Source organism: Colletotrichum spaethianum (assembly GCF_022836535.1).
Source record: "Colletotrichum spaethianum MAFF 239500 DNA, contig48, whole genome shotgun sequence".
Classification (NCBI taxonomy): Eukaryota; Fungi; Ascomycota; class Sordariomycetes; order Glomerellales; family Glomerellaceae; genus Colletotrichum; species Colletotrichum spaethianum.
In genome coordinates, this window is record NW_026054818.1 from 260,440 (window position 1) to 281,392 (window position 20,953).

The window sequence follows — 20,953 nt, forward strand, 5'->3', positions numbered from 1 at the left end:
AGAATCTTCGGTATGTTTATTTTATGTGATCACCAACTTTTCGCTTGGCTCCACTTGGTTAGTTGACTGGGGCATTTGACTAGCTGTGTTTCTGGCACGTTCACAAGTCCCCGTGCCGACCTCGTCTGTTCTTTGGTGGCTGCAATACTCTGAAACGTCTCTGTAATTATCAACTTGGTTGCGCATGCATCAATCAGGTTACAATGTGGTTTGCGATTGTCGTTTCAAAGTGTCTATGGCTTGACGACTTGCCAAACCGGTCGGTAACTCGAATAAGGTGGACCAACAATTCACGCTTCAACCTCACGGCAGCCTGACTACAAGGGGAAACATATGTTTTCGTTTGCAAAATCTGATCCAACTGGGTGTAGGTAACTATACAGGTCGCATGGTTCATTAAGGATTGATGTTCTCCACGAAAGACACATGCCCAGGAACTCGGATGCTGACTTACCAGAAAATAGAATTCATATTCTCCGCTTTTGCAAGTTCCTTCAACAAAACAAGACCCGCCTTGCTAGCTCAATCGGTAGAGCGTGAGACTCTTAATCTCAAGGTTGCGGGTTCGACCCCCGCGTGAGGCTCAAATCCTCACCGCGATTGGCAAAGCCACTCTTAGGGTGCTTAATCTTTTGGAAATTTTGTCGATTCTTGATTCTATTCTTATTTTTGTTGAAATTTGTCCTTCAGTTCCTTCCAAGGCCTTGCACCTGCCTGGTTATTGGTGCTCAGATGAGTGAGTGGCTCTGTCAACCCTTTTTATCACTAACGCTTCTGACAATCAAAGGCTCGCTGCCTTAACCTATGCATGGGTTGATCTAGGCCAGCGCGTACAGACGTCACCATTGTCTTGCCACATTTCTAAATGAAGGGCCAATTCGCAATGTCAAAAGTAATGTCAGAGTTAAGACGACCTGTCACGTATCTGTCTTTCTCATCCGGTCCGTTCATTTTTCAGCAGCGGAGCCCTGTACTGCGTTTCTCCCAAAGGCAGTGGGACTAGATGTCCCTTTGCTGCCTTGAAATGTTTCCCAACCAATGCGGAAACGAGAAAAAATCGCGGTAGAAAGCAGAAAGCAACGCTAGCTATCAAATGGAAACCAAATCAACCAACCAACTACCCAGCGCGACGGCCTTCACTCTTCGGCCTTGAACCGAGATTCTACGCTCTTGAGAATGACGGAGAGCCGGTTCTTGAGCTTCACCTCTTCAGGAGACAAATTGACCTTCTTGTTGCTGTGAAGCAAAGCGTTCGAGTAAGTCCGGTAAACATTGTCGTGGGTCTTATTCATCGCGGTCTCCAGCTCCTTCGCGACGTATCTATCCATGTTCTGAAGATGCTCCTGCATCGCATCGACAGACTTTCGAAAGACCGTTCTCTTGATTTCTTCGATGTGTGCTTTGACCAGCCTCTGCATCTTAGCTTTGCTTCCGTGGCCTGTTTGTAATTTGTCAGCCAGTCATTATAAACCTAGAAGTAGTTGCATTGCACATGCCTTCGACGAGCAAACATTGCTCATATACAGTTTCCATGGCCTCTGCAATCGGGGGAGTGGCTGCTTGAGAGGCGTTGCTCTTCCGAGAGTCGATAGCCTTGTTGATATACATCAAGAGTCCCACAATATTCTGTCTTACTGCCCCATTGGGGTTGTTGAGAGCGTTCAGAGCCATTGCCATGTTGCTGTTAGTTTCGTACTTCTTCGCAACTGCTTGGTGAAAATCTTGCTGGTGTTGCACAAATTGGCCAATGAAATCCTGGAGGATGAACGGTATGTGAAGGTGGAATGCAGCATACCAATCTTGTTGAATGCCGGAATGAATGGGCTTGACAAGCTCTTGGTGCAGGTCGATGGCCGGGCGACCACGAATAGTATGAAGTCCCTTCTTTCTGCAGATGGCTTTGAATGTTCCAGGCTTATAACCGCGTGCTTTTTGGTCTGGAAACCAACTCGCGGCACGGCGGGTTGCATCGGTTGCTGCGTGGGCAACAAGAGCGTCGAACTTGTTATAGATATTGCTCTGAAGACTGGATTTGAAGCTCCGAGAGCAACTTTCTCGAGAGTTCCTCCAATTCTAGACCAAAAAGTTAGTTGATGAGCACGATCCTCTCACAGGATCTCTAAAACTTACCATTTGAAGCTTCTTGGCTTCTTCTTGAAGATGCTTCTCGATTGACTTGACGTCTAAGCCTGCTCGGACAAGGTCATGGCCTGTTACCCAGCATGATATGGATGTGAGCAGGACCCAGAGTTTGGTCAGAATCTGTCGGCATGTCGCGTTTCTGTTGGATACCGTCATTTTCTGTGCGTACGCCTGCAGGTCGGGTATGCCTGTATCGTCGAGGTCTCTGTATCCACTAGTGTTAAAATCCTCATTCTGCATCATGCCGTTGAGTTTCTGGTAGGCTCGACTGCTAATGCAGAAAACTGGCAAATCGGCCTTGATTTTTGTGTATTCTCGGATAGGCTATTCCGGGTCAAAGGAAACGCTGTGCTATTCTACTGCTTTTTCCTCGTCGAGTCTATGATCCAATTAGCAAAGTCCTGAGATCTGGTAAACCCTACTTACGCTCTGATGCCATCTGCAAAGTCTTGCCGGATGGCCTGCGTAGATGTAGAGTTCCGCTTCTTGATACAAGATCTCTTGATGGACTCTAGAAGCAACTTCTTCTCTTGCAGCTTCAGTTCCAGAACATGTTCTTTTTTCTTGGTTCTTTCCTTGCTTGCTCTGAATCGGTCACGAAGATCTTGGTTTTGAGCTCTCAGGGCATGCAGTCTTTGCTCGAATTGGTATTTATTCGAGTTGCGCTCAGGTACCGTACCATCCGAGGACCCCAAATCGATTGTGTCATTGTTGAATCGTTTCTGTTGCCAAGGTTTGCCGTTTCGGCAGAAATGGACTGACCGCTTTGTGATAAGGGGTAGGAGTGGCGTTATACTATTCTGATGGTTCGAACATCACTGTTACTATCCGGGTGCGCCCCCTGTCCTTGCGGCTTGTCCTGTGTTGACCTGTTCAGGATCTCGATCTCTTCAACCTCAGCCGTCACCGCCACACCAATCCTCCTGAATTCATTCCTGTCCTCATTCAAGGCGACTAGCAACAAGTATGACACGTGTTCATCAAGAGTGCTCTGTTTCTGGGCGGGCATGTAGTACAGACTGTTCGCGTCGTTCTCGTTGTCGAAGCTCTTTTGGCCAACATCCAGGTGCACAAGAGGACCGTTCTCCCAGTCTTGTTTCTTGGAGTCCTTGACAATGGTACCACCAACTTTTAAGAAGAGTTGCTGAAGTTTTAGGACGTACTTGACCACCATTTCAAAAGGCTTGACCTGGCCGCGAAGATCGAGATACCCACCCTTCACCAGACCTGTTGTGTCTCCTGTTACGTAGTCCAGATGGCAGCTGACCACCTCGACTAGTAGATTATCATCAGCCGGCGGCGTGGGAACTACTGCCCAATCTACCGACGCCCAAGAGAACGATGGGGCTCTATAAATCGCTGGACGCGAGGAGAGCGAATCATCGATATGGGATTGATACTCCACCCTCCAGAGCAAACTGCTTGCCAAATACTTGTACCACATTCCCACGACATATGCGTCGTTAGTTCGCGCCGCAAATTGTTTCGCAATGCCTGATAGAGCGATCAACTTATCAGAACTTCTGGTTAGACGGGTATTGGAATATGCCTTAACAACAGAGTTCCAGACCCGATAGTAGAACATAGGATCAGCGGCATGATCCTTCCCAGACGCAGAATTTATACTACGGGTGGTTGGGTCGAGCCTCTTGAAGTTGGCGGGGATAGTGTGACGCAAAGAATTGGGGAGTGACTCGGGATAGCACTCGGCGGCCGTTTGCTGCCTGCATTCCCAGAACAACTGGTCTTTGGCAAAATGCAGAACTCGAGGGGAAAGTAGACGTTCCTGCAATACCCATCCGCGTGTGTTGAGGGGGCACTTGCCGATACCGTTGCCCCAAAAGCCCAAGTCCACAATGCTGCAATCCATGTAGTTGCTCCCAGATGACAGTCCAAGCCCCTCCACACACATGCTCACAGTGGCTGTATGGCTAAGGCGCGGATCTCTCTGGAAGAACAGACCCTTGGAGCTATCGTGGGCTCCTGCGGCGGAGATATTGCAGTAGGAATGTGAGTAAACTTTGTGCATTTTGCCTGCCTCAACCAGCCAATCGGAGAGGTCATCCCGATCTTGTAGGATGCAAAGGGAGTCAATCCAGAGAAACCGGACGCCGAGCCTCCGGGTGACCTGGATGGCGTCTTGAAAAGTCTTCGGCAATTTGTCTAGCTTGACGCCTTTTCTGAAATTGTCGTACGATGACTTTTTTAGTTGGAGAAACTGCGCAGAACCCCAGCAGTGGCTCAACGTTGTATACTTCTCATAAGGGTTACCATGGTATTCTGATGTTACAACGATGCGGAATGTGTCCAGGTCTAAGTCCGGGGCAGCTAGGTCGAGTAAGCGGGTGGGATGCCACAACCCAGCGTTCATCTCGACGTTGCAAGCAAGGTGGCTGGAGGTGCATCTTTGGATCCAGGTCGTGGCTTTACTCCATGATTCTTCTGAAGATGTACTGTCGCTGGTAAAGACGGTCATCTTTTCCAAATCTTTGTCTGACACACTCAGACGTTAGTGGGACACGGTAGTATGGCAGTAGTTACACAGCGAGAACTAACCCGGCCCTCTCAGCACAATGTATGTGCCGGATGTGTCCTTCAGCGTCGAGATTTCGTCGCGAAAGTCCGACTCAAAGGTTACGGAGATCAACAGGTCCATGCCGGCAGATTGTACCTCCGCTTCTTGGCCAATGTTGACGATGGCGCATATCGTAACAAGACCGGCGAAGTCGTGGAGCACCTGCCCCGGCTGCCTGGCAGTTTTCGCCGCGTTGTGCCGAGAAGTCCATTCAGGATCGAAACCCCTCATTCTGGTCTGATTTTCCTCGCCAATCTGGCACCAGAATGGATAACATACTTCACAGACATCGCGGGCAGACGACTCAAGGCTCGCGGTCGATCCGTGATGGGCAAGCAGGATGTGCGGGTCTGCGGCATCGCAATCGTTTCTCACCCAGCCCTTGCGGTAGTGAATCGCATCGATGCATACTTGACACAGCATTATGAGATGCCTCTTCCTATTTCCGTTGAACGATGTGGGCGCGAGGGCGTGGTCCGAGACCGAGGAACCGAGGAGCATGAACGAGCGGGGTTGCTCTGCCGCGATATAGTGTTGATTGATAGCTGTAATTAGCAACACTAAGGAACCAATAGGGTTATCTCATCGCAGCCAAGCCCTCAAGCATTCACTTTCCTCCTATGAGATTTCAAGCCTCCTAGGCTGCAATTAAGCCTGATTGAATAGCGACGAGTCGATCTGAACTACAAACGGGTCCAGGCACCTCGATGCTGAATCCTAGTGCAACGTCTGTCTGTATTGTACAACCAGCACAAGCTTACAGTGTGGAACTTGTTTCAAGTATAATTCAGAGATACCAGGCATTAACGTCGAAGTTCTCGTTTATTCATTTTGCAAACTTTTTGGAGCATCGCACATGAAAAAAATCCAACTCGCTCCTGTGATGAGCTGCGCGTTCGGTGTAGTCTGTAATAAATTGGAACACACAAGTCAAGCATCACGAATACCTTGCCCTTCACAGCACAGACAAGTTTGGTACTCGGATGACTCTCGGGCTTTGACTAGTCGTGCGACAAGCCTAACTGAACGTCTTCACTGCGGGCACGGGCGTTGGTGAGCTCGCTCAGGAAGAGGGTTTCCGGTGTTAGGCAGCTTGGCACAGCTGGTATAGCTACAGGGTGGCGTTGTAGGTGCTGTAGTTATGTGACTGTAAACTCGAAAATCAGGTTGAATCATTTTCTTTACCTCTACTACGAGCCTGCACAATCGCGATACTTCCTTAGTCTTCGTAAAGACGGTACTAGAACATGGGGGTCTCATCAAGCACGGGGAATGAGGAGTCGGATGCCTACCAAATCCGCGCTACGCCCCCACTTGGACATAGGCAGCAGCGGCGAAGCCAACCCCAAAGAAGCGCATAGCATCCGCAATCGAGAACTTCATGAAGCCAATCACTGAGTATTAATACGCACTTGAAGCTCCGATTCGCAATAGCTATCTTTGCGTTATAGTCAAACCCATCACTTCAACGGATAAAATTTGGACGTACCAATGCCGCAGACCGGTCCTCAACGCTCACGTACCCTTAGGCCATCTTCATAATGTCCGGTTCGTCAATGCTAGCCCAGCATCTCGCGCAGCCGCCATCACACTTTTCCGCCTTGTTCTTTGCGAAACTGCCAGCAGAGATTCAGCTCGAGGTCCTATCTTACTGTCCACAAAATGACCTTGTCTGCCTCTCCCTATCCTCACACTTTTTTCGCACACTCACCACACCCTTGTTACCGAAAAAACCCTCCTTGCAATCCTACGACCAGATTGTGCCTCCGGAGTCTCTCTCTTGCGCTTGCGGCAGCGGCGGCTTTATCGGGGTAGAACTCGATGGGCGTGCCCATCGAAGACGTCGACACATCTTCCTCATCAAGGGGCCACCTCGCCCCGTGCACGATCACGACGTCTGCTCGAGTTGGGCGTTCTGTCGAGCATACCCTCCAGGACACGCAGTGTGCCGGCGTCCCTGGTGCAAACACTGCACGTGCATCTCTTGTCCGTTGTATGTGAGGCTTCGCGAGTGGATGGGAAAGGATTTGCGGTATTGCTCCAAATGCCGCAAGTTTACAACACGGGCGTGGACCAAAAAGTATCACGGAAGATGTAAGTTCTGGCGCTCTTCTTACATTCATGTCAGAATATCTGCTAAGGTCTGGCTCATCAGGTTTGCATGGTCGACCAAAAGTACGCAGGATGCCAAATAATCGCTGGACGGCGAGAAAGGGCCAGTCGTACGGGTATCGCTGGTGGAACCGCTGGGGGACATCGGGGGTTGATAGCTGGGGCTTCAATGAGAAGTATGTGAGGGACGACCCATTGAGCCTGAGCAGAAGGAGAAACGCAAGGGTGGTTTAGGGAAGACGAGCAGGATCATCCAGTTATTCTTTTAAGTGATACTCCTGTATTTTTGAGTCCATCTTATTCTGCCATCTTAGCACGGGTCAATAAACTTTAACGTCTTCTGAATAGGACAACGTTAATTAAACCTAATGCACTATCAATCAATACTAACTATGCCCCGCAACAACTCGTACCCCACTGGTTAACATCGAAGGCGGCTATTCTTGAACAGTATTAGCCCGCTTGACGCCTTACTCAATCTATCTTGATTGTGGATTTCATAGAATAACAATGAAACCGAATCCCGACGGGATTATTTGACCCCGAAGGGCTGGATTTCTAAATATCTAGTGCCACTACCTTCCCTGGCTCTACGAACGTGCCATTGACCGGTGATACCTCTGTTCCACTTGTGACGACGTAAAGAACCTCCTTATCCTTCTTAGTCCTCCCGAAAGCAACTGCAGTAGCGCCGGCGACCTCAGTCGAATTCAGGTTACCAGCAATAACTTCAGATTCTTTACCGGTTTTGATCTTGATGATGACGTTTCCTATGCTTCCCGCAAGGTACCCCACTCCGGCCTTGACAGCGAGATCGTCGGCGGTGACGTTGGTCCCGAGAACTTCGTACGGCCCTTTCGCTTCGCCTGTGACCAAGTCGACAGGAACGCGAGCGTATATGCCCTTGAATGTGTTTGTGAAGTAAAGGTGGTCTCGGAACATCCTGATGCCGTTTATGCCAATGGGCAACGTGGCGTTTGGCGGAGGCTGTAACAGGGCGTTGTCGAGTGCCACAGTGTAGTTTCCGGTATTCGTATCAAGACGGAAGACGCGGCCACTGGTGCAATCTCCCGTGAGGACAACACCAGCCCGACTGTCAAGTGTTGTCAAGCCGTTGAGATATGAAGCCTCAGGCATGTCTGTAACCTTGGAGACAGTGGCGCCATCTGCGCAGCTCAGGTCTAGCTTCCATACCGAGAATGATTTCGGAACAGGGCGGATCGGCCCGAAAGTAATATTGCCAGCATTCACCAGAAATACATCAGGCGTGGTTTCGGTGATGCCAGCAAGACCCGAATAGCCGGCAAAGTGGTGGATGAGCTTCGGAGACGACGGGTTGAAGGGGTCGACTTCGTACAGTTCCGGTCGATCAGAAAGAGTGATGAGGAGGTTTCCATTTTTGCGCACAGCAATGTTTTCAGCCCTTGTGTGGCCTTGAAACTGATAGATTGTGCGTGCATTGACGTGATCGCGGCCATGCCCGTCCTTGGCCACCAGCGATGGGCTTGCCTGGACGAACACAAACAGGGCGGGAAAGAAGATTGTGCGGGAAAAGATCATTGCAGCAGTCTAGCAATACAGGTTGTCTTGCACCCGAAGGACTTAGGGCTCTCGTGGATGACTTATAACGGCATCCTGGGGCCGCCAAGAGTTCCTCGAAGCCTGGAACCATTTGGTCTAAGGCTTTGCGTTTGCTAACATCATCTCTGGGGTTTGTAAGCGTAAGTTGCCCAAATTATTAATCACGGAAGCTGCTTGCCGTAGTGGAGGCCCGCGCTATGAGTGTCTTCTCCAGATATCCTTCTCAGCTCCTTTCATCGTGCAAAGTCGTGTCTAGCGTCCAAGGGTGGTTTGACTAAGGAGTGCTAAAGCGGATACTCGGCAATCTTGAAGTGTCAGGGCCACCGAATGACCTACTAACACAGCACTAAGTGTCCTAGATTTTAATCTTAATCGCTAAAGCGAAAAAGCTTATTTAAGTAGGAAAATACAAATATAGAAGTCACTATCCTTGACCGCAGGATAGACCCTCCAAAGCCATTACCTCAGCAAAATGCCATCCATATAGCCTTTATGGAATACGTGGGTTTTATATAGGCATCTAGAGAGGACAGATTTAGTCTTCTTCTTACTAGAGGCCTGACGCTTGCGTTGATGCTCTACTCTAGCGCGGTCATTTCAGTAGTGTTGCCGACCATGCAGAATGATGCTCTAGCTAACTTGCCAGTTGTGTCTTGGGGTATTCCTTTTCTTGATACTGCGTTATAGCGCGATTCAAAATGGAATCAACGTAGCAGTGTGGGGTTAAGTCTGATGAGAGACCTCGTTGTTGAATGGCAAGATTATCGCGCAGATGGAGATTAGAGATCATAAGACGTAACAAAGAGACAAGAATAATTTGACATAAGTTGCGGAGGAATGTTTAAAATGCCCAGTCTTGATATGCCATCCCTCACTCCAGCCGAAGCATGTTAAGTTTCTCTTCTACCAAACTCCTCGGCCGCTCCCACCTCATGATATGCGCACCTCCGACCTCAAGTCAAGCGCCGCCCGTTCCTGAAGACATCACCACTTTCGTCATATATGTCTCTGTTAATATGCATTCAAACTGCTGTCACAACAGCCATCTTGTTACGGCCCAACCAGTTGGGGTGCTGGCCGGCGTAACTATATAGTGCAGAACAGGGGATAATGATGCAGGCGCATCATTACCGAAGCTTTTGCTTTGTGGTGCAGTTGGTTGCCCTGGCCTGCTCGTAACACATCTTTGGACAATGCCATGCTGGCGGCTACTCCCGTAACAGTTGACTGGATTTGGTGGCACAGTCCCACGTTCCCACCAACTGTCGGCCCAAAGTTGGTCCGATTCAAATTGCCCCCTTCAGATGGTTTCGATCTACAGCAATTAAACGACCGTATTAGAGTTTCTGGTTGGGACCACCAGACAAAACACTCCACTTCGGTTGCCCGTAACATCTGCCCTACGGCAACCTTGCCCCATCTATATCTAGGCAACCTTGCTAATCAATGAGAAGACTCTTCGAAAACTGAGACTATGACACTAAGGGGGGTAGTAAAGAAAAAGGGCTGCTGCCTCCTTATGAGAACGAAAGCCTCCTCATTGCTCTCCAGTCAAAAACCTGGCTTTGCGTAAACAACGCTTGATTATTGGGACATTCACTTTGGCAGAGGCATCAACAAACAGCTTCTAGTATAAGCCCCATGAGTTTTAACGGGCGGACATTCTAACACCTTTTTCCAGCCGGCAAAGGTTTTGCGGCGCCCCTTTGGGATACTAGTTGAAAGGTGTGACTTTCAGGATATCGTTTGAAGGTCTTATCGGATTCTTGTCCATCACGCCGTGTGAGCAATTGTAGAGCACAGCTGCCTTTGTGTGGCTTGGACCCAAAAATACGGCCGTTATAATGGCTATCTGGTGGATCTTTGTGAGCTCGTTGATAGCTCTTCGATCTTCTAATATACTAGATGCAGATCGACGAAAAGAAGCCTTCATTTCCTGAAGTGGGAGGAATTCAAAGGTAGCAGGTTACATCTTGGAATATGCGCCGGGGAGCGCATCTAAATGTGGTGGCCTTCGACTTTTAAAACCCTCATTGTAAACACATACATGTTGACTGATCTGACTGCTGCGGTTGATTGTTGTGTTTTAATGTTATGACTACTGCTGAATCAGTTTTAGAGTGAGCGAATGGCGAAAAAATGTATGTCGAATGGTGATATTGCACCCTACATTGGATTACTCAAAGATTTAGTCCGCTGCAGCGTCCAAGGACTGGTAGGCGATTCGATTCGGCCCAACTTTAGACCGATAGTGGACGGGAATGTGACAATGGCGCACCACACGAGAGCCTCGTAAGTGACCAGCTGTCGAGTGACAACCCAACCTTGACTAGACTATTGCATGATCTATGAACCTATCAGGAATCTGCATATGTTGATTAGAGGGACTGTACAGGATCATTAGTCAGCGGTCGCGGGCGTTGAGAGAGACGCGTGTGCCGGTAGAGCTGGAGAAGCACTCAGTGTAAGAACCTGGTGATTTTCGGCTAATAATTAGACAGTGCTTCTTCCTTCGCAATGAGTACAACCAACCAAATCGACACAGTCCCCACATCTAAGATTACTTGCTGACCCTAGCACCGGCATGGACGGCAGCCGGATCCGGCGCCGAAAACCCACTATGGCGGTCAGAGGGCCGGCCTCTTCTCATCGCAGTTGTGACAGGCTTGGAACAAACAGATTGAGGATGCTCCCAATGTAGGCCAGACCACTAGAGAAGCAAGAGCAACCCATAATTATGATGTTTTTACAATATAGCCAGTATATACTTGGGACAATTGTTGCTGTCGACAACTGCTTTGCGCGTACATATGCCTGGAGCACTGATGTGAACCCTAACTCTTATCATATGTGGAGCCGTTGCTCCTTCGGCTGTCCATATGCCGGGGTTGCCGGACTTCGCTACAGCATAAGACCGTTCCGGGACCGGGCCCAGTGGAGGCTGGTGAACGTGGATTGGGCTTTCGCCAACACCGGGGAACACGCGAGGATCAACCAAATCCCCGGCGTATAACAAGGCTAGTAGTTTTCTTCATTTCCGCTTGGGATTTCCCCCTAATGATAAAGCAAGGACCGTGACCGGCGACGCAAATGCCGATGATAAGATATGTAGATAAAGCTAAAGTACGAGATCGAAACCCGGTCTATATAAGACCAAACAGCACCGTAGACATGCTGAACATGCTGGAAGAACGCCAAGTTTCATCTTCAAAATTTTTGTTCTTTCGGGAAGAAGCACAATGTATTCCGGTATCAAGATGCTGGCGGCTAGCCTAGCGCTGCTGCTCCCATTCGTAGCCACATCTCCTCGACCGACCCCGTCGTATGCCTCTACCTTACCGATCCATGCGCAAAGTATGTTCACGGAGTCTATGGAATTTATGGATTACTTTTACGATCAGCCATACGGGTATCTGTATGAGGTTACTGGTAACATGGGAGGTCGACACGAGACACGGAGCTCAGTCTGGTATGCAATTGGCTTGCTCGCCAGAAACGAGGGCGACGACGTCAGCGAGGCTGAGAAAATCATCACCAAAGTCATCGAATCGCAATTCAAGGACCCAGATAATGAGTGGTCAGTCTGCTAGATCTCGAATCTGTATATGATTTTAACTAGTGTCAGGTTTGGTGACTACCAGCAGGAGCCTGAAGAACCCGAGGTCGGGAGTCCTGTGTATTCTGATTCAGCGTGGGATCCGAACTGGCGTGGCTTCATCGGAACTGCTTTCATCCTCGGCATTGAGGAGTTTGGCCATTTGCTGTCTCCTGAAGTGACTGATCTGCTTCTCGAGTCACTGAGAAACAACACCATCGGCGACACCTATCGAAACGACATTATTGAACTCGATAACTTCCATCCCGGCTATAGTAACCCAGTACGCTCATCCATCTGTTTCAATACGTTCTATCTCTTTTGTTATGTGTCTGACATTTGACAAGTGGATCATGCGATGCTTTGTATCAAGCTGGACTGGAAACCGGCTGAATGATTCCAACATGACGATTTCTGGCGAGCAATACGCGAAACAGTTGCTCGATCTTTTTGACGAAAACAACCAGACCCTCTCTGAGTTCAACAGCGGTACCTATTATGGTGTATCTCTGTGGGCTCTAGTTCTGTGTTCTAAATACCTACCAAAAGACGCAATCTTGGGTCAACGTGCCCCCGACGTCGTTGCACATGTTTGGAGATCAATTGCCGAGCTGTGGCACCCTCATTTGTTGAATCTTGCTGGCCCATGGGACCGTACCTATGGGTATGACATGCAAAAGTATGTTGCGCTCGTCGCTTTCCCCATCTGGGGTGCCGTGGGCAAATCGTACTCTTCGATCAAACAGCGACCTGGCGTCATTGCCCACCACGATGATTTCGAGATGGCACCCTTGCACGCAATTGTTGCCGAAACCCACAACAGCCTCATTCCCGAAGATGTCAAGGCTGCGTTGCAGGTTTTCAAGGGCGAACATACATACAATGCTTCAATCAGATACCCACCCTATGACATTGAGAACCGTAACGTCACCGCATGGCTTGCGAACAACATCAGCATCGGAGCCCAAAGCTGGTATATCAACTCATCAGTCCCAGGTGGAAAGATGGGAAATATGAAGAGTTATGCCCCAGGAGTCATTCAATGGCGGTTGCATACCAATGAGATTGGATGGATCTTGCCCCAAGTCGTCAACAACCACACAGTTGTGGAGGCCAGCCCGGGCACCTTAACCGTCACCTACCCCGAGGGCAACAATGCATCAAGCTTCAGCTTTATTGTTTCGCAATTCGCTGAAAAGCCTACAGTGACCTCACTGGATGATATTCAAGGCCTCAGCGTCAATGTCAGCGGTACAGTTAATGCATCGTACGAAATCTCCTTCGGTGGTTCTTATGGCGGAGCACATTCGGTCCTCAACACCTTTGAGTATTGGAACTTTACATGGACCATGCCGCAGGACTCATCGGAAGTCCCTGCCATTTCTCTTCACGTCTCACTTGAGTGAACAGAGATGGTGTTTGGGGAGGGGAAGGAGGGTATCAAAGTAGCACCTGTGTGGTGGAGGTCCAGCTACAGTTATAATGACAGTTTAGATATGGTTTTCGAATGTATGTGGTGGTGTTAATCTAGAGCTGAGTCCACCTCTTTACTTTCAGTCAGGCCATAGTGTACTACCATGAGAGAAATCGAACTTCTCCCAGACTCTGATCGTGAAATTCCGGTTCTTGTAGACCACACAACACTTGCTGGCAGTACCAAAAGACGGTGGAAGAGTGATCCAACGCGTGACCCTATAGGCGCATAAGTTGGAATTGTACGTAATACAGGGTGCATCGATGTTACTGGAGTTATGTATGATAACAAGGGGCAAAATGTTGATTTCTCAGGGTTTACTACGGTGAAGGGTGGATCTCTGGCCTGCAACCGCGATATAGGCTCTTGGAGTGTCACAAATGGCATGTGCGAATCGGCATGATCACTATGATTGCATAAGAAATGGTCTACTTTAGTCAATTCTAGTTTTACTAACTTGATGAGCCCTTTACGCTATTTGGCCGCTTGGCCAAACTAGACAGTAGTTGATGCGTTGCCTTGCGTAGCACCCTTATTGGCTACAAGCATTAGATTTCTTGGCGAGATTTTGTAGTCAAAAATCGGCAGAACGTCTACATTCTCCCCTCCGTTCTCAGTAAGAAACAAATATCGATCAAGAGCAATTACGCTCTCGACAACCTTACAGCACAGCACACTGAGCGTCCACAAAATCGCTATCTTGCCGCTGTAGTTCCGGTACCGATTTTCATAAGACGCAAGATCTTCGTCGCTAATCCCGCTACCGTCAACACCGAGAAACTCTACGGCCCTCCGTGCAAACCTTGTAAAGCTGGCCGTATCACCCTTTCGCACGCCCCAGACTGGCCTGTTCTCCCTATCGAGCTCAATGCCTTTGTCGAAAAAGACCTTCTCCATAAGCGCTCGATAAAAGCGTCGCCTTGAATACTCAGACTCCTCTTTACTCAAGTCTGCCCTCTCCCAATTGTTTGGCGCCTGGCAGCCCGTCATCAGCGCCGTGGCGCTCAACACAACACCTCTTTTCCTCAAATTCTCACTGACGGGAAACCCATCCGGGCTGGCTGCAGAGCGTGGGGCGATATGGTTATAACAACAACCGACTGCGCCCAGACGAGTGATAAATGGCACCGTGGTGAAGTATCTCAGCATGTGTTCGGACAGACTCCCGCAGGCGTGTAGACCGACGAGCATGCACTCGTTCCCTCCAGCCCAGGCGGCCATCTCAGCTGCTAGAGGCGCCGTCCCGTCGATGTAGCGCTGCATATGTTGGATTCTGCACTCCGGGATTCCGAGGCTGGCGGCACACGCTTTTGAGGCGGCAATCTGAGACTCGCTGCCATCGATGGCCAGGACCCGAAGATTTGGATAGAGGAAAGCAAGAGCTACAGAGAGGTAGCCTTGTCCAGATCCCATGTCGATGACGTGGGTAATATTGTTCGCCTGGCAAACGTTCTGAATATAAGCGGTAGCGGTGGAGACTTCCGCTATCTTTTTCGTTTTCATACGATCCGCCAGAACGTCTGGAAGGATAATCGTTTGACCTAGACGTTGAACACGGGGAAGAGAAAGTGCTTGAAGGGTTTCCAACCATTTGGTCAGCGACTCTGGCCGGTTTCGCAGATATTGGATTTTTCTGTCATCTTCGGAATCGCCTGTGGTGGATGAGATGTTGGTCGGTTCTTCGATGCTATCAATCAAGTCTTGCTGTGCAAGGCGATGATCTGGAATTAAGGTCCACCAAGTCGTCCACTCCGAAGGTAAAGTCTCCCATGCGTTAAGGATTAACGCGTCATTGACGTGGATGTCGCCTGTGATCTGGCGGAACAAAGGCGTATCAATGAAGTCAAACAGATCATCTGCGTAACTGGCGATGTGGGCATAAGAGCTTGGCAGAGTGATCATGTTGCAAAAAGTTGAGTTACCCTCGCAGAGATCAACGGAAGCTGGTTCTCAATTGTACAACCCTCTAGATTTGGCTGATTGACTGCAAATAAGGCGGTGTATAACGGCAGAAGTTGAAGAAGTGGAGCCTGCAACGCCCCATTTTCTAAGCATTTTCAGTTCACCTCGGTCCTTGTTAGCAACGCCGAGTTCGACTTGGCAATGCGACAAGACACTTTGGACTACGCACAAGAGGCCATTTATCTATGTTTCATTTCATGAGACCATCTTGACTGGGGATTTGTATCATGACTTGATCCGGCTAAATACACGAGATAGTGGCACATGCTGGCAGCGCTGTAGATCTCATAAGTTCAACTACTTAATCGAGTCACTTGGAGCGCTTAATTACAGCTGCCTATTATGTCTTAACGAAAGCAAACTACCTCGATCTTGGAAGCATTAACATTCGTTTTCCCTGTTAATGCTGGACAACTACCGTGGCATGCAAAAATGTCATGACTAATGAGTTTGTGTCCAAGGTATCAATGGCATGCGCATCATTGTATCTCTATGATAACATCATCAGTTGTCTTACCTGATTCTAGCATTGCCGACGAAGTGGTCGTCCATTGTCAAGCATCCCCTGACATGAAGTCAGGCCGTCAGCACCGGCCATGGGACGCTCTCTGCAAACGTGAACGAGAGGTGTTTCAACCCAACACCAATACGGGAGGCCATTTATGGAAGAAGTGGTGTCTGAATAATAGGGAGTCAGCGTCCAGGCTTCTGTGGGCAATATGCAGTGAGCCTATTTCATGTGGGATACTGTGGCCTCGAAATACGCGAAGTTTACGAGCAGTGGAGATGTAGAAAACAAAGGTTTTTAAAGGTCTCGCTTTGAGAAAGAGTACAAAGTCAAACCGTCTAAATGTTGCAGGAATCATCTCAGTTTCTATTTTGAGGCTCGACATATGTAACGGAACCTTAGTAGCATTCATGAATTCGCCAGCAGATTCGGCAGTTGCAATGTGAATGCCGAGCCGAGGTTTGTGGCACGGAGACAAACATAGAAACCTGTTTCCTGTCAACCGCAAATGTTTTCCATGTGATGATTTTCTAGTTCACATACCCAGCCGCTCTTTTACTTGTTTGGCGGAAACGCATGGGAGTCAGTGATTATCAATAAGGTGTGATTTTCACATTGTGTAAAGTATCCACCCGGATTTTGATACACATATATTGAGCAAAGTGCTTCCCTATCAAGCACAAAGATGCATTTTGTACAGATAGACGACTGAACCTTGACGAGCGTGCACCCGAAGTTTAAGCTGCCTTCTTGGTAACCGCTACTTGCGCCGCCTGCTGGATGACGTCCCCAAGAATCTTGGGCATGCTGAGGAAGGGCGTGTGGCTGGAGTTCAGAGTGGCCGTGAAGCTGGAGGCAGGGAATATAGACTCCATGCTGGTCTGCAAGTCGATTGGTATAGCTTGGTCGTTTTGCGTAAAGATGTAACCCATTTCAAAACCATTGTTCCAAGGCTCGAACCCGGACTTGTTTTCCACAGTCTTGAAAGGCTGGGGCAGCAGAGCGGCAACTGCCTTGTCGGCAAGCGAAGTTTTGACGTCGGCATAGAAAACTGAGAGTGGGTTGAGGGGAGAGAAGAAGCCGTTTTGGGGAACAAAAGGGAAGAGCTAGCCTTTTGTGACTTTTTGATCTTGATCTTTTCAAAGTTTAATGTGCCATTACCGTAACGTTCCATCATTCAGGCATTACTCCGCCATCATACAAATCGCTTCCAGCAGCAATAACAAAAGAGGCTATGTATATAGCCATAATGACACCGCCGGATTTGTTATTGGCAATGAGGTCCTTGTAGGTCAGACCTTCAACAGCATTCGCAACGGGAACACCGCCGTAGGATTGAGCAACCATGACGACGTCGCGTCCCTCATCGACAAGTCCTTGCAGCTCGGAGCGAACAGCCGCGGCGTCTTGGGCGAGTCCCACGCTCACATCTTTACTGCCGACGCCAGCCAAAGTCACGGCTGCAGTTGGATAGCCGCGGCTCGATAGATCATCGCGTACCAGGTCGAAGACCCATGACCGGTGCCAAGCGTCGGGCGTGAAGAGAATCGTTGGGAGCTATGAAGACATCGGACTGGCTGCGACTGCTCTCATGAAGGCAAAGACGATTGAAGTTGAGAAGTGCATGGTGGCGAAGGGCACGGAACGAGAAAATGAATGTTACAAAGTCAGGGGCTGAAGCAAGAAGATGACCTGCATGAAGAATTGGGTGAAGCTAGGAGGAACCTCCTAAATTTAATGTATCCTTTGCATTAGGATACTGCCCGTCTGGTGTGCCATCGTGCAAACCTTCATCGTCGCGCGGTCCAATATGAAGTCGTCTACGTTGATTAGTAGCTGCTGGACTGCTGCCGTAACGATCGTTGGCCAGGATCATGTGGATATCTGACTTAACGCAACTACAAGGGTGCGAATCAATGCCACGTGGAGAAGAGTCTCATTCTTGATGACGTTGGGGTAGGATCTCATGAGGTTTGAGAAGATAGAGATGTGGGTACAGTCGGGTGCTTGACTCGGTTCGCCATCAAGAGTGCCTTGAACAAGCCCACTCGGAGAAATGTCTCCACAATCTTCAACACAGGGACGAAAGTGCAGATTCAAGGAGGGATGGACTAGATTCCGAATCGGATGGTTTGTTGCGTCCTGTCTCACAGCAAAACTTTGTTAATGTACGCTCAATCCAGTCACGCGGTCAAGCCCATTCAATTCATTGCAGACTTGCTTTTCCTCAATCTTCTCTGCAGCCAAAAAAAAGTCAACTACATGCGCGCGCTTTGCGTCTTCCTCGATCTCTCTGGTATTTTTGGAAACCTGAATAACGGATCATGGGCTACAGAGTATTTCATCTGGCTAGAACAGGACGAGGCTAGTTATCAATCGACAGAAGTACTGTCGCGATGCCCTCACGCGCATCGCGCAGCCTTGTGAGATTTGCGCCGGGCCCGGATTAACTATTAGTCTAGTCCCTTTGTGCGGATCCACCACGCAGGATATGTATTTATTTATTTTGGATAAGGTAATCCTATATATAGAAATCTAAGCCGTTTTCCTTATATCTTTTTTACCTTAAGTAGTGACTCTATAACAGTTATAAGCCTAGCTTATGTTATACCCTTGAACTACTGTGTCTAGAGTGTACTATGGGCTAAAAAATCTTTCTTAAATAAACTATTTCTATTTTCTTAAACTAATATCTCTAATATATTTATTTTTATTAAAGCTATAAAAAAGCTTAAAATATAAAGTAATTAGCTTTTATAATATATAACTCTTTAGCTTAAAGTAAAGTTAAAGTATATTTAGGAATTTATTAACCTAAATAAACTTAAATAAATAAAAAAAAATAAACTTAAATATCTTAATAAAATCCTAAATACTTTAAGGATTTTTGCTTTTAATAAATTTATTATTAATATAAATCTTAAATAAACTAATAATAAACTTCTTTTAATAATAACTAATTTAAATATTAAAGTTATATATTAAATATATATCTTAAATATTAGTATAAAAAAGGTTATTTAGAAATAATAAAAAAAAGTATTTAATATAATTAATATATAAGTAAAAATATTAATTACTAAATCACTTTTTAAGTTAACTTAAATAAAAGTTTTAATATAAAACTAAATAATATTTTACTTAATACTTAAGATTTTTAAGTAATAATATATACTAAGTAACTTATCTAGCTAGACTATTATTTAAAAAGAATATCTAGCTTTATTAGATTAAATAGCCTTAAGCATTAACCTATTTATCTAGTTAATAAAATAATAAAATTCTTACTTTTATATAAAAATCCTAGACTTACTAGAAGTCTAAGGTGCTTTTGCTTTAAGAACCTTTCTAAGAGTAGTATTATATAAAATTACTTTATCTTAAGTAACTTATAAACTTATAGAAATTATCTAAAATAAGATAATAAGCCTCTTAATTAAAAACCTAGATAACTATATAATAATCTTAACTAGCGTTTTATAAAAAGACTTATTAGTAGTAAAGTACTATAAAAAAAGGCCTAATATTTATATAACTTTAATAAGTTATTTTACTATATTAACTAAGAATAATATATACTACTTTTTACTAAAGAACTTAAATAAAGTATATGTTTATAGCTACTTATACTATTAGCCTTTACTTAAATATACTTATATAAAAAAAGCCTTTACTAGCTATTTACTTAGACTAGCCTTAATTACTAATAATAATATATAATAAATCTATAATTAAATTAATAACCCTTAAAATATAAACCTCTAAGCTAAACTTACTTAGAAAAAGTAGCTTTAAGTAATCTCTTTATCTTAAAGAAGAGATCTTAAAAGATATAATAATAAGGTTAATAATAATAAAAATAATAATAATAGACCTAGTAATAACTTATTATTAAAGGTTATTACATGTATTATTAACTCTACCTTGCTTTAACTAAACCTAAATAAAGCTACTTAGAAAAAGGAAGTTTATAGTATTTTTATTACTCTATACTTTAGCCTATATGTTCTTTTATGTAGCACTATATTAGATAACTATAGAGCTATTTACCTAGTAAATAACATATCTCTTTTAGAGCTAGGTATAGTTTAAGTAGTTAAGGAGAGTAATTAATAGGTTAACTTAGGTATTACTTTATACCCTATTTATATAAAAGGTAAACGTATAATTAAAAAGATTCTTAGAAGTTAAAATAAAGTAAACTAGGACCTTATGCTTAAGAATATAGTATATATAGAGAACTTTTATATAAACGTTATATTAAAAGCTTTATTTTATATAATAAGTATCTAGTACTTAGGGCTAGATTATATCTTCTAATACAAAAAGTATTTAGATAGCTTTATAGTTAAGTAACTTATATAGAAAGTAAATATTATTTTCTTTAAATATAAGCCTCTTTTTAATTACCTTTTTTATATATAAATCTTAGTAAGTAATATGTTTATAGTTAATATTAACACAATAAGGCTACCTTACTATAATACTCTTATATAACCTTTATACTATAAAAAGAGTACTTACTTAGACTTTACTTAGCTCTAGTACCTATAAAGTAACCACTTAAGACCCTAAATACTTAAGTAATTAGTCTTAAATGCTTAAAGGGTAAAGATTAAGGCTTATAAAAGATTAGAATACTCCTATTACTAAATAGCTTATATAAAGAAAGTAGTCTTAAGACAAAGATCAGAACAAAGGTTATTTTATTTATACTACAAAATTACTTAGAACCTCTTTGATTACCCTAAAAGGTATAATAAGAACTTATAGCTTATAGTAATTAAGGATAAATATACTAGCTAACTCTTTAGATTTCTAAGAGTATTAAAAACCTATAAGAGTATATTTAGAGTTCTATATATCTTTAAGCAGTAAGTAGTAAGGTAATATAGCCTTACTTTATATAAGATAAGGTAGGATATAAACTGCTTTATTATAGTAATTAATAGTAATATAAAGTTTTAATAATAGGTAAAAAAAGAGGGGATTAAGGTTAAGACT

The 20,953-nt window shown here is 45.6% G+C and overlaps 6 protein-coding genes and 1 non-coding gene across 7 annotated transcripts; 2 read left to right on the forward strand and 5 right to left on the reverse strand.

The window, feature by feature from the left end:
* Positions 1-511: 511 nt before the first annotated feature.
* Positions 512-584, forward strand: ColSpa_tRNA_304. The gene has a single exon. It is a non-coding gene; the product is annotated as a tRNA-Lys (tRNA).
* A 552-nt stretch (positions 585-1,136) lies between these two features.
* Positions 1,137-3,316, reverse strand: ColSpa_11618 (uncharacterized protein; the record flags this gene model as incomplete). The annotated part of the gene is made up of 5 exons (XM_049277830.1): positions 1,137-1,438; positions 1,512-2,019; positions 2,131-2,410; positions 2,569-2,864; positions 2,957-3,316. 5 exons carry the CDS (start codon positions 3,314-3,316, stop codon positions 1,137-1,139), a joined length of 1,746 nt encoding a protein of 581 aa, XP_049133787.1.
* Positions 3,317-4,693: 1,377 nt separating this feature from the next.
* On the reverse strand, positions 4,694-5,140 carry ColSpa_11619 (uncharacterized protein; the record flags this gene model as incomplete). Its single annotated transcript, XM_049277831.1, has 2 exons — positions 4,694-4,972; positions 4,997-5,140. The coding sequence occupies 2 exons, from the start codon at positions 5,138-5,140 to the stop codon at positions 4,694-4,696; spliced, it is 423 nt and encodes a 140-aa protein (XP_049133788.1).
* Positions 5,141-7,387: 2,247 nt separating this feature from the next.
* ColSpa_11620 (uncharacterized protein) lies at positions 7,388-8,389 on the reverse strand (the record flags this gene model as incomplete). The annotated part of the gene is made up of 1 exon (XM_049277832.1): positions 7,388-8,389. The coding sequence occupies one exon, from the start codon at positions 8,387-8,389 to the stop codon at positions 7,388-7,390; it is 1,002 nt and encodes a 333-aa protein (XP_049133789.1).
* Positions 8,390-11,649: 3,260 nt separating this feature from the next.
* On the forward strand, positions 11,650-13,411 carry ColSpa_11621 (uncharacterized protein; the record flags this gene model as incomplete). The annotated part of the gene is made up of 3 exons (XM_049277833.1): positions 11,650-11,987; positions 12,036-12,288; positions 12,353-13,411. 3 exons carry the CDS (start codon positions 11,650-11,652, stop codon positions 13,409-13,411), a joined length of 1,650 nt encoding a protein of 549 aa, XP_049133790.1.
* Positions 13,412-13,974: 563 nt separating this feature from the next.
* Positions 13,975-15,381, reverse strand: ColSpa_11622 (protein RRNAD1; the record flags this gene model as incomplete). The annotated part of the gene is made up of 1 exon (XM_049277834.1): positions 13,975-15,381. One exon carries the CDS (start codon positions 15,379-15,381, stop codon positions 13,975-13,977), a length of 1,407 nt encoding a protein of 468 aa, XP_049133791.1.
* Positions 15,382-16,686: 1,305 nt separating this feature from the next.
* ColSpa_11623 (uncharacterized protein) lies at positions 16,687-17,123 on the reverse strand (the record flags this gene model as incomplete). Its single annotated transcript, XM_049277835.1, has 2 exons — positions 16,687-17,000; positions 17,111-17,123. 2 exons carry the CDS (start codon positions 17,121-17,123, stop codon positions 16,687-16,689), a joined length of 327 nt encoding a protein of 108 aa, XP_049133792.1.
* Between the last annotated feature and the right edge of the window lie 3,830 nt (positions 17,124-20,953).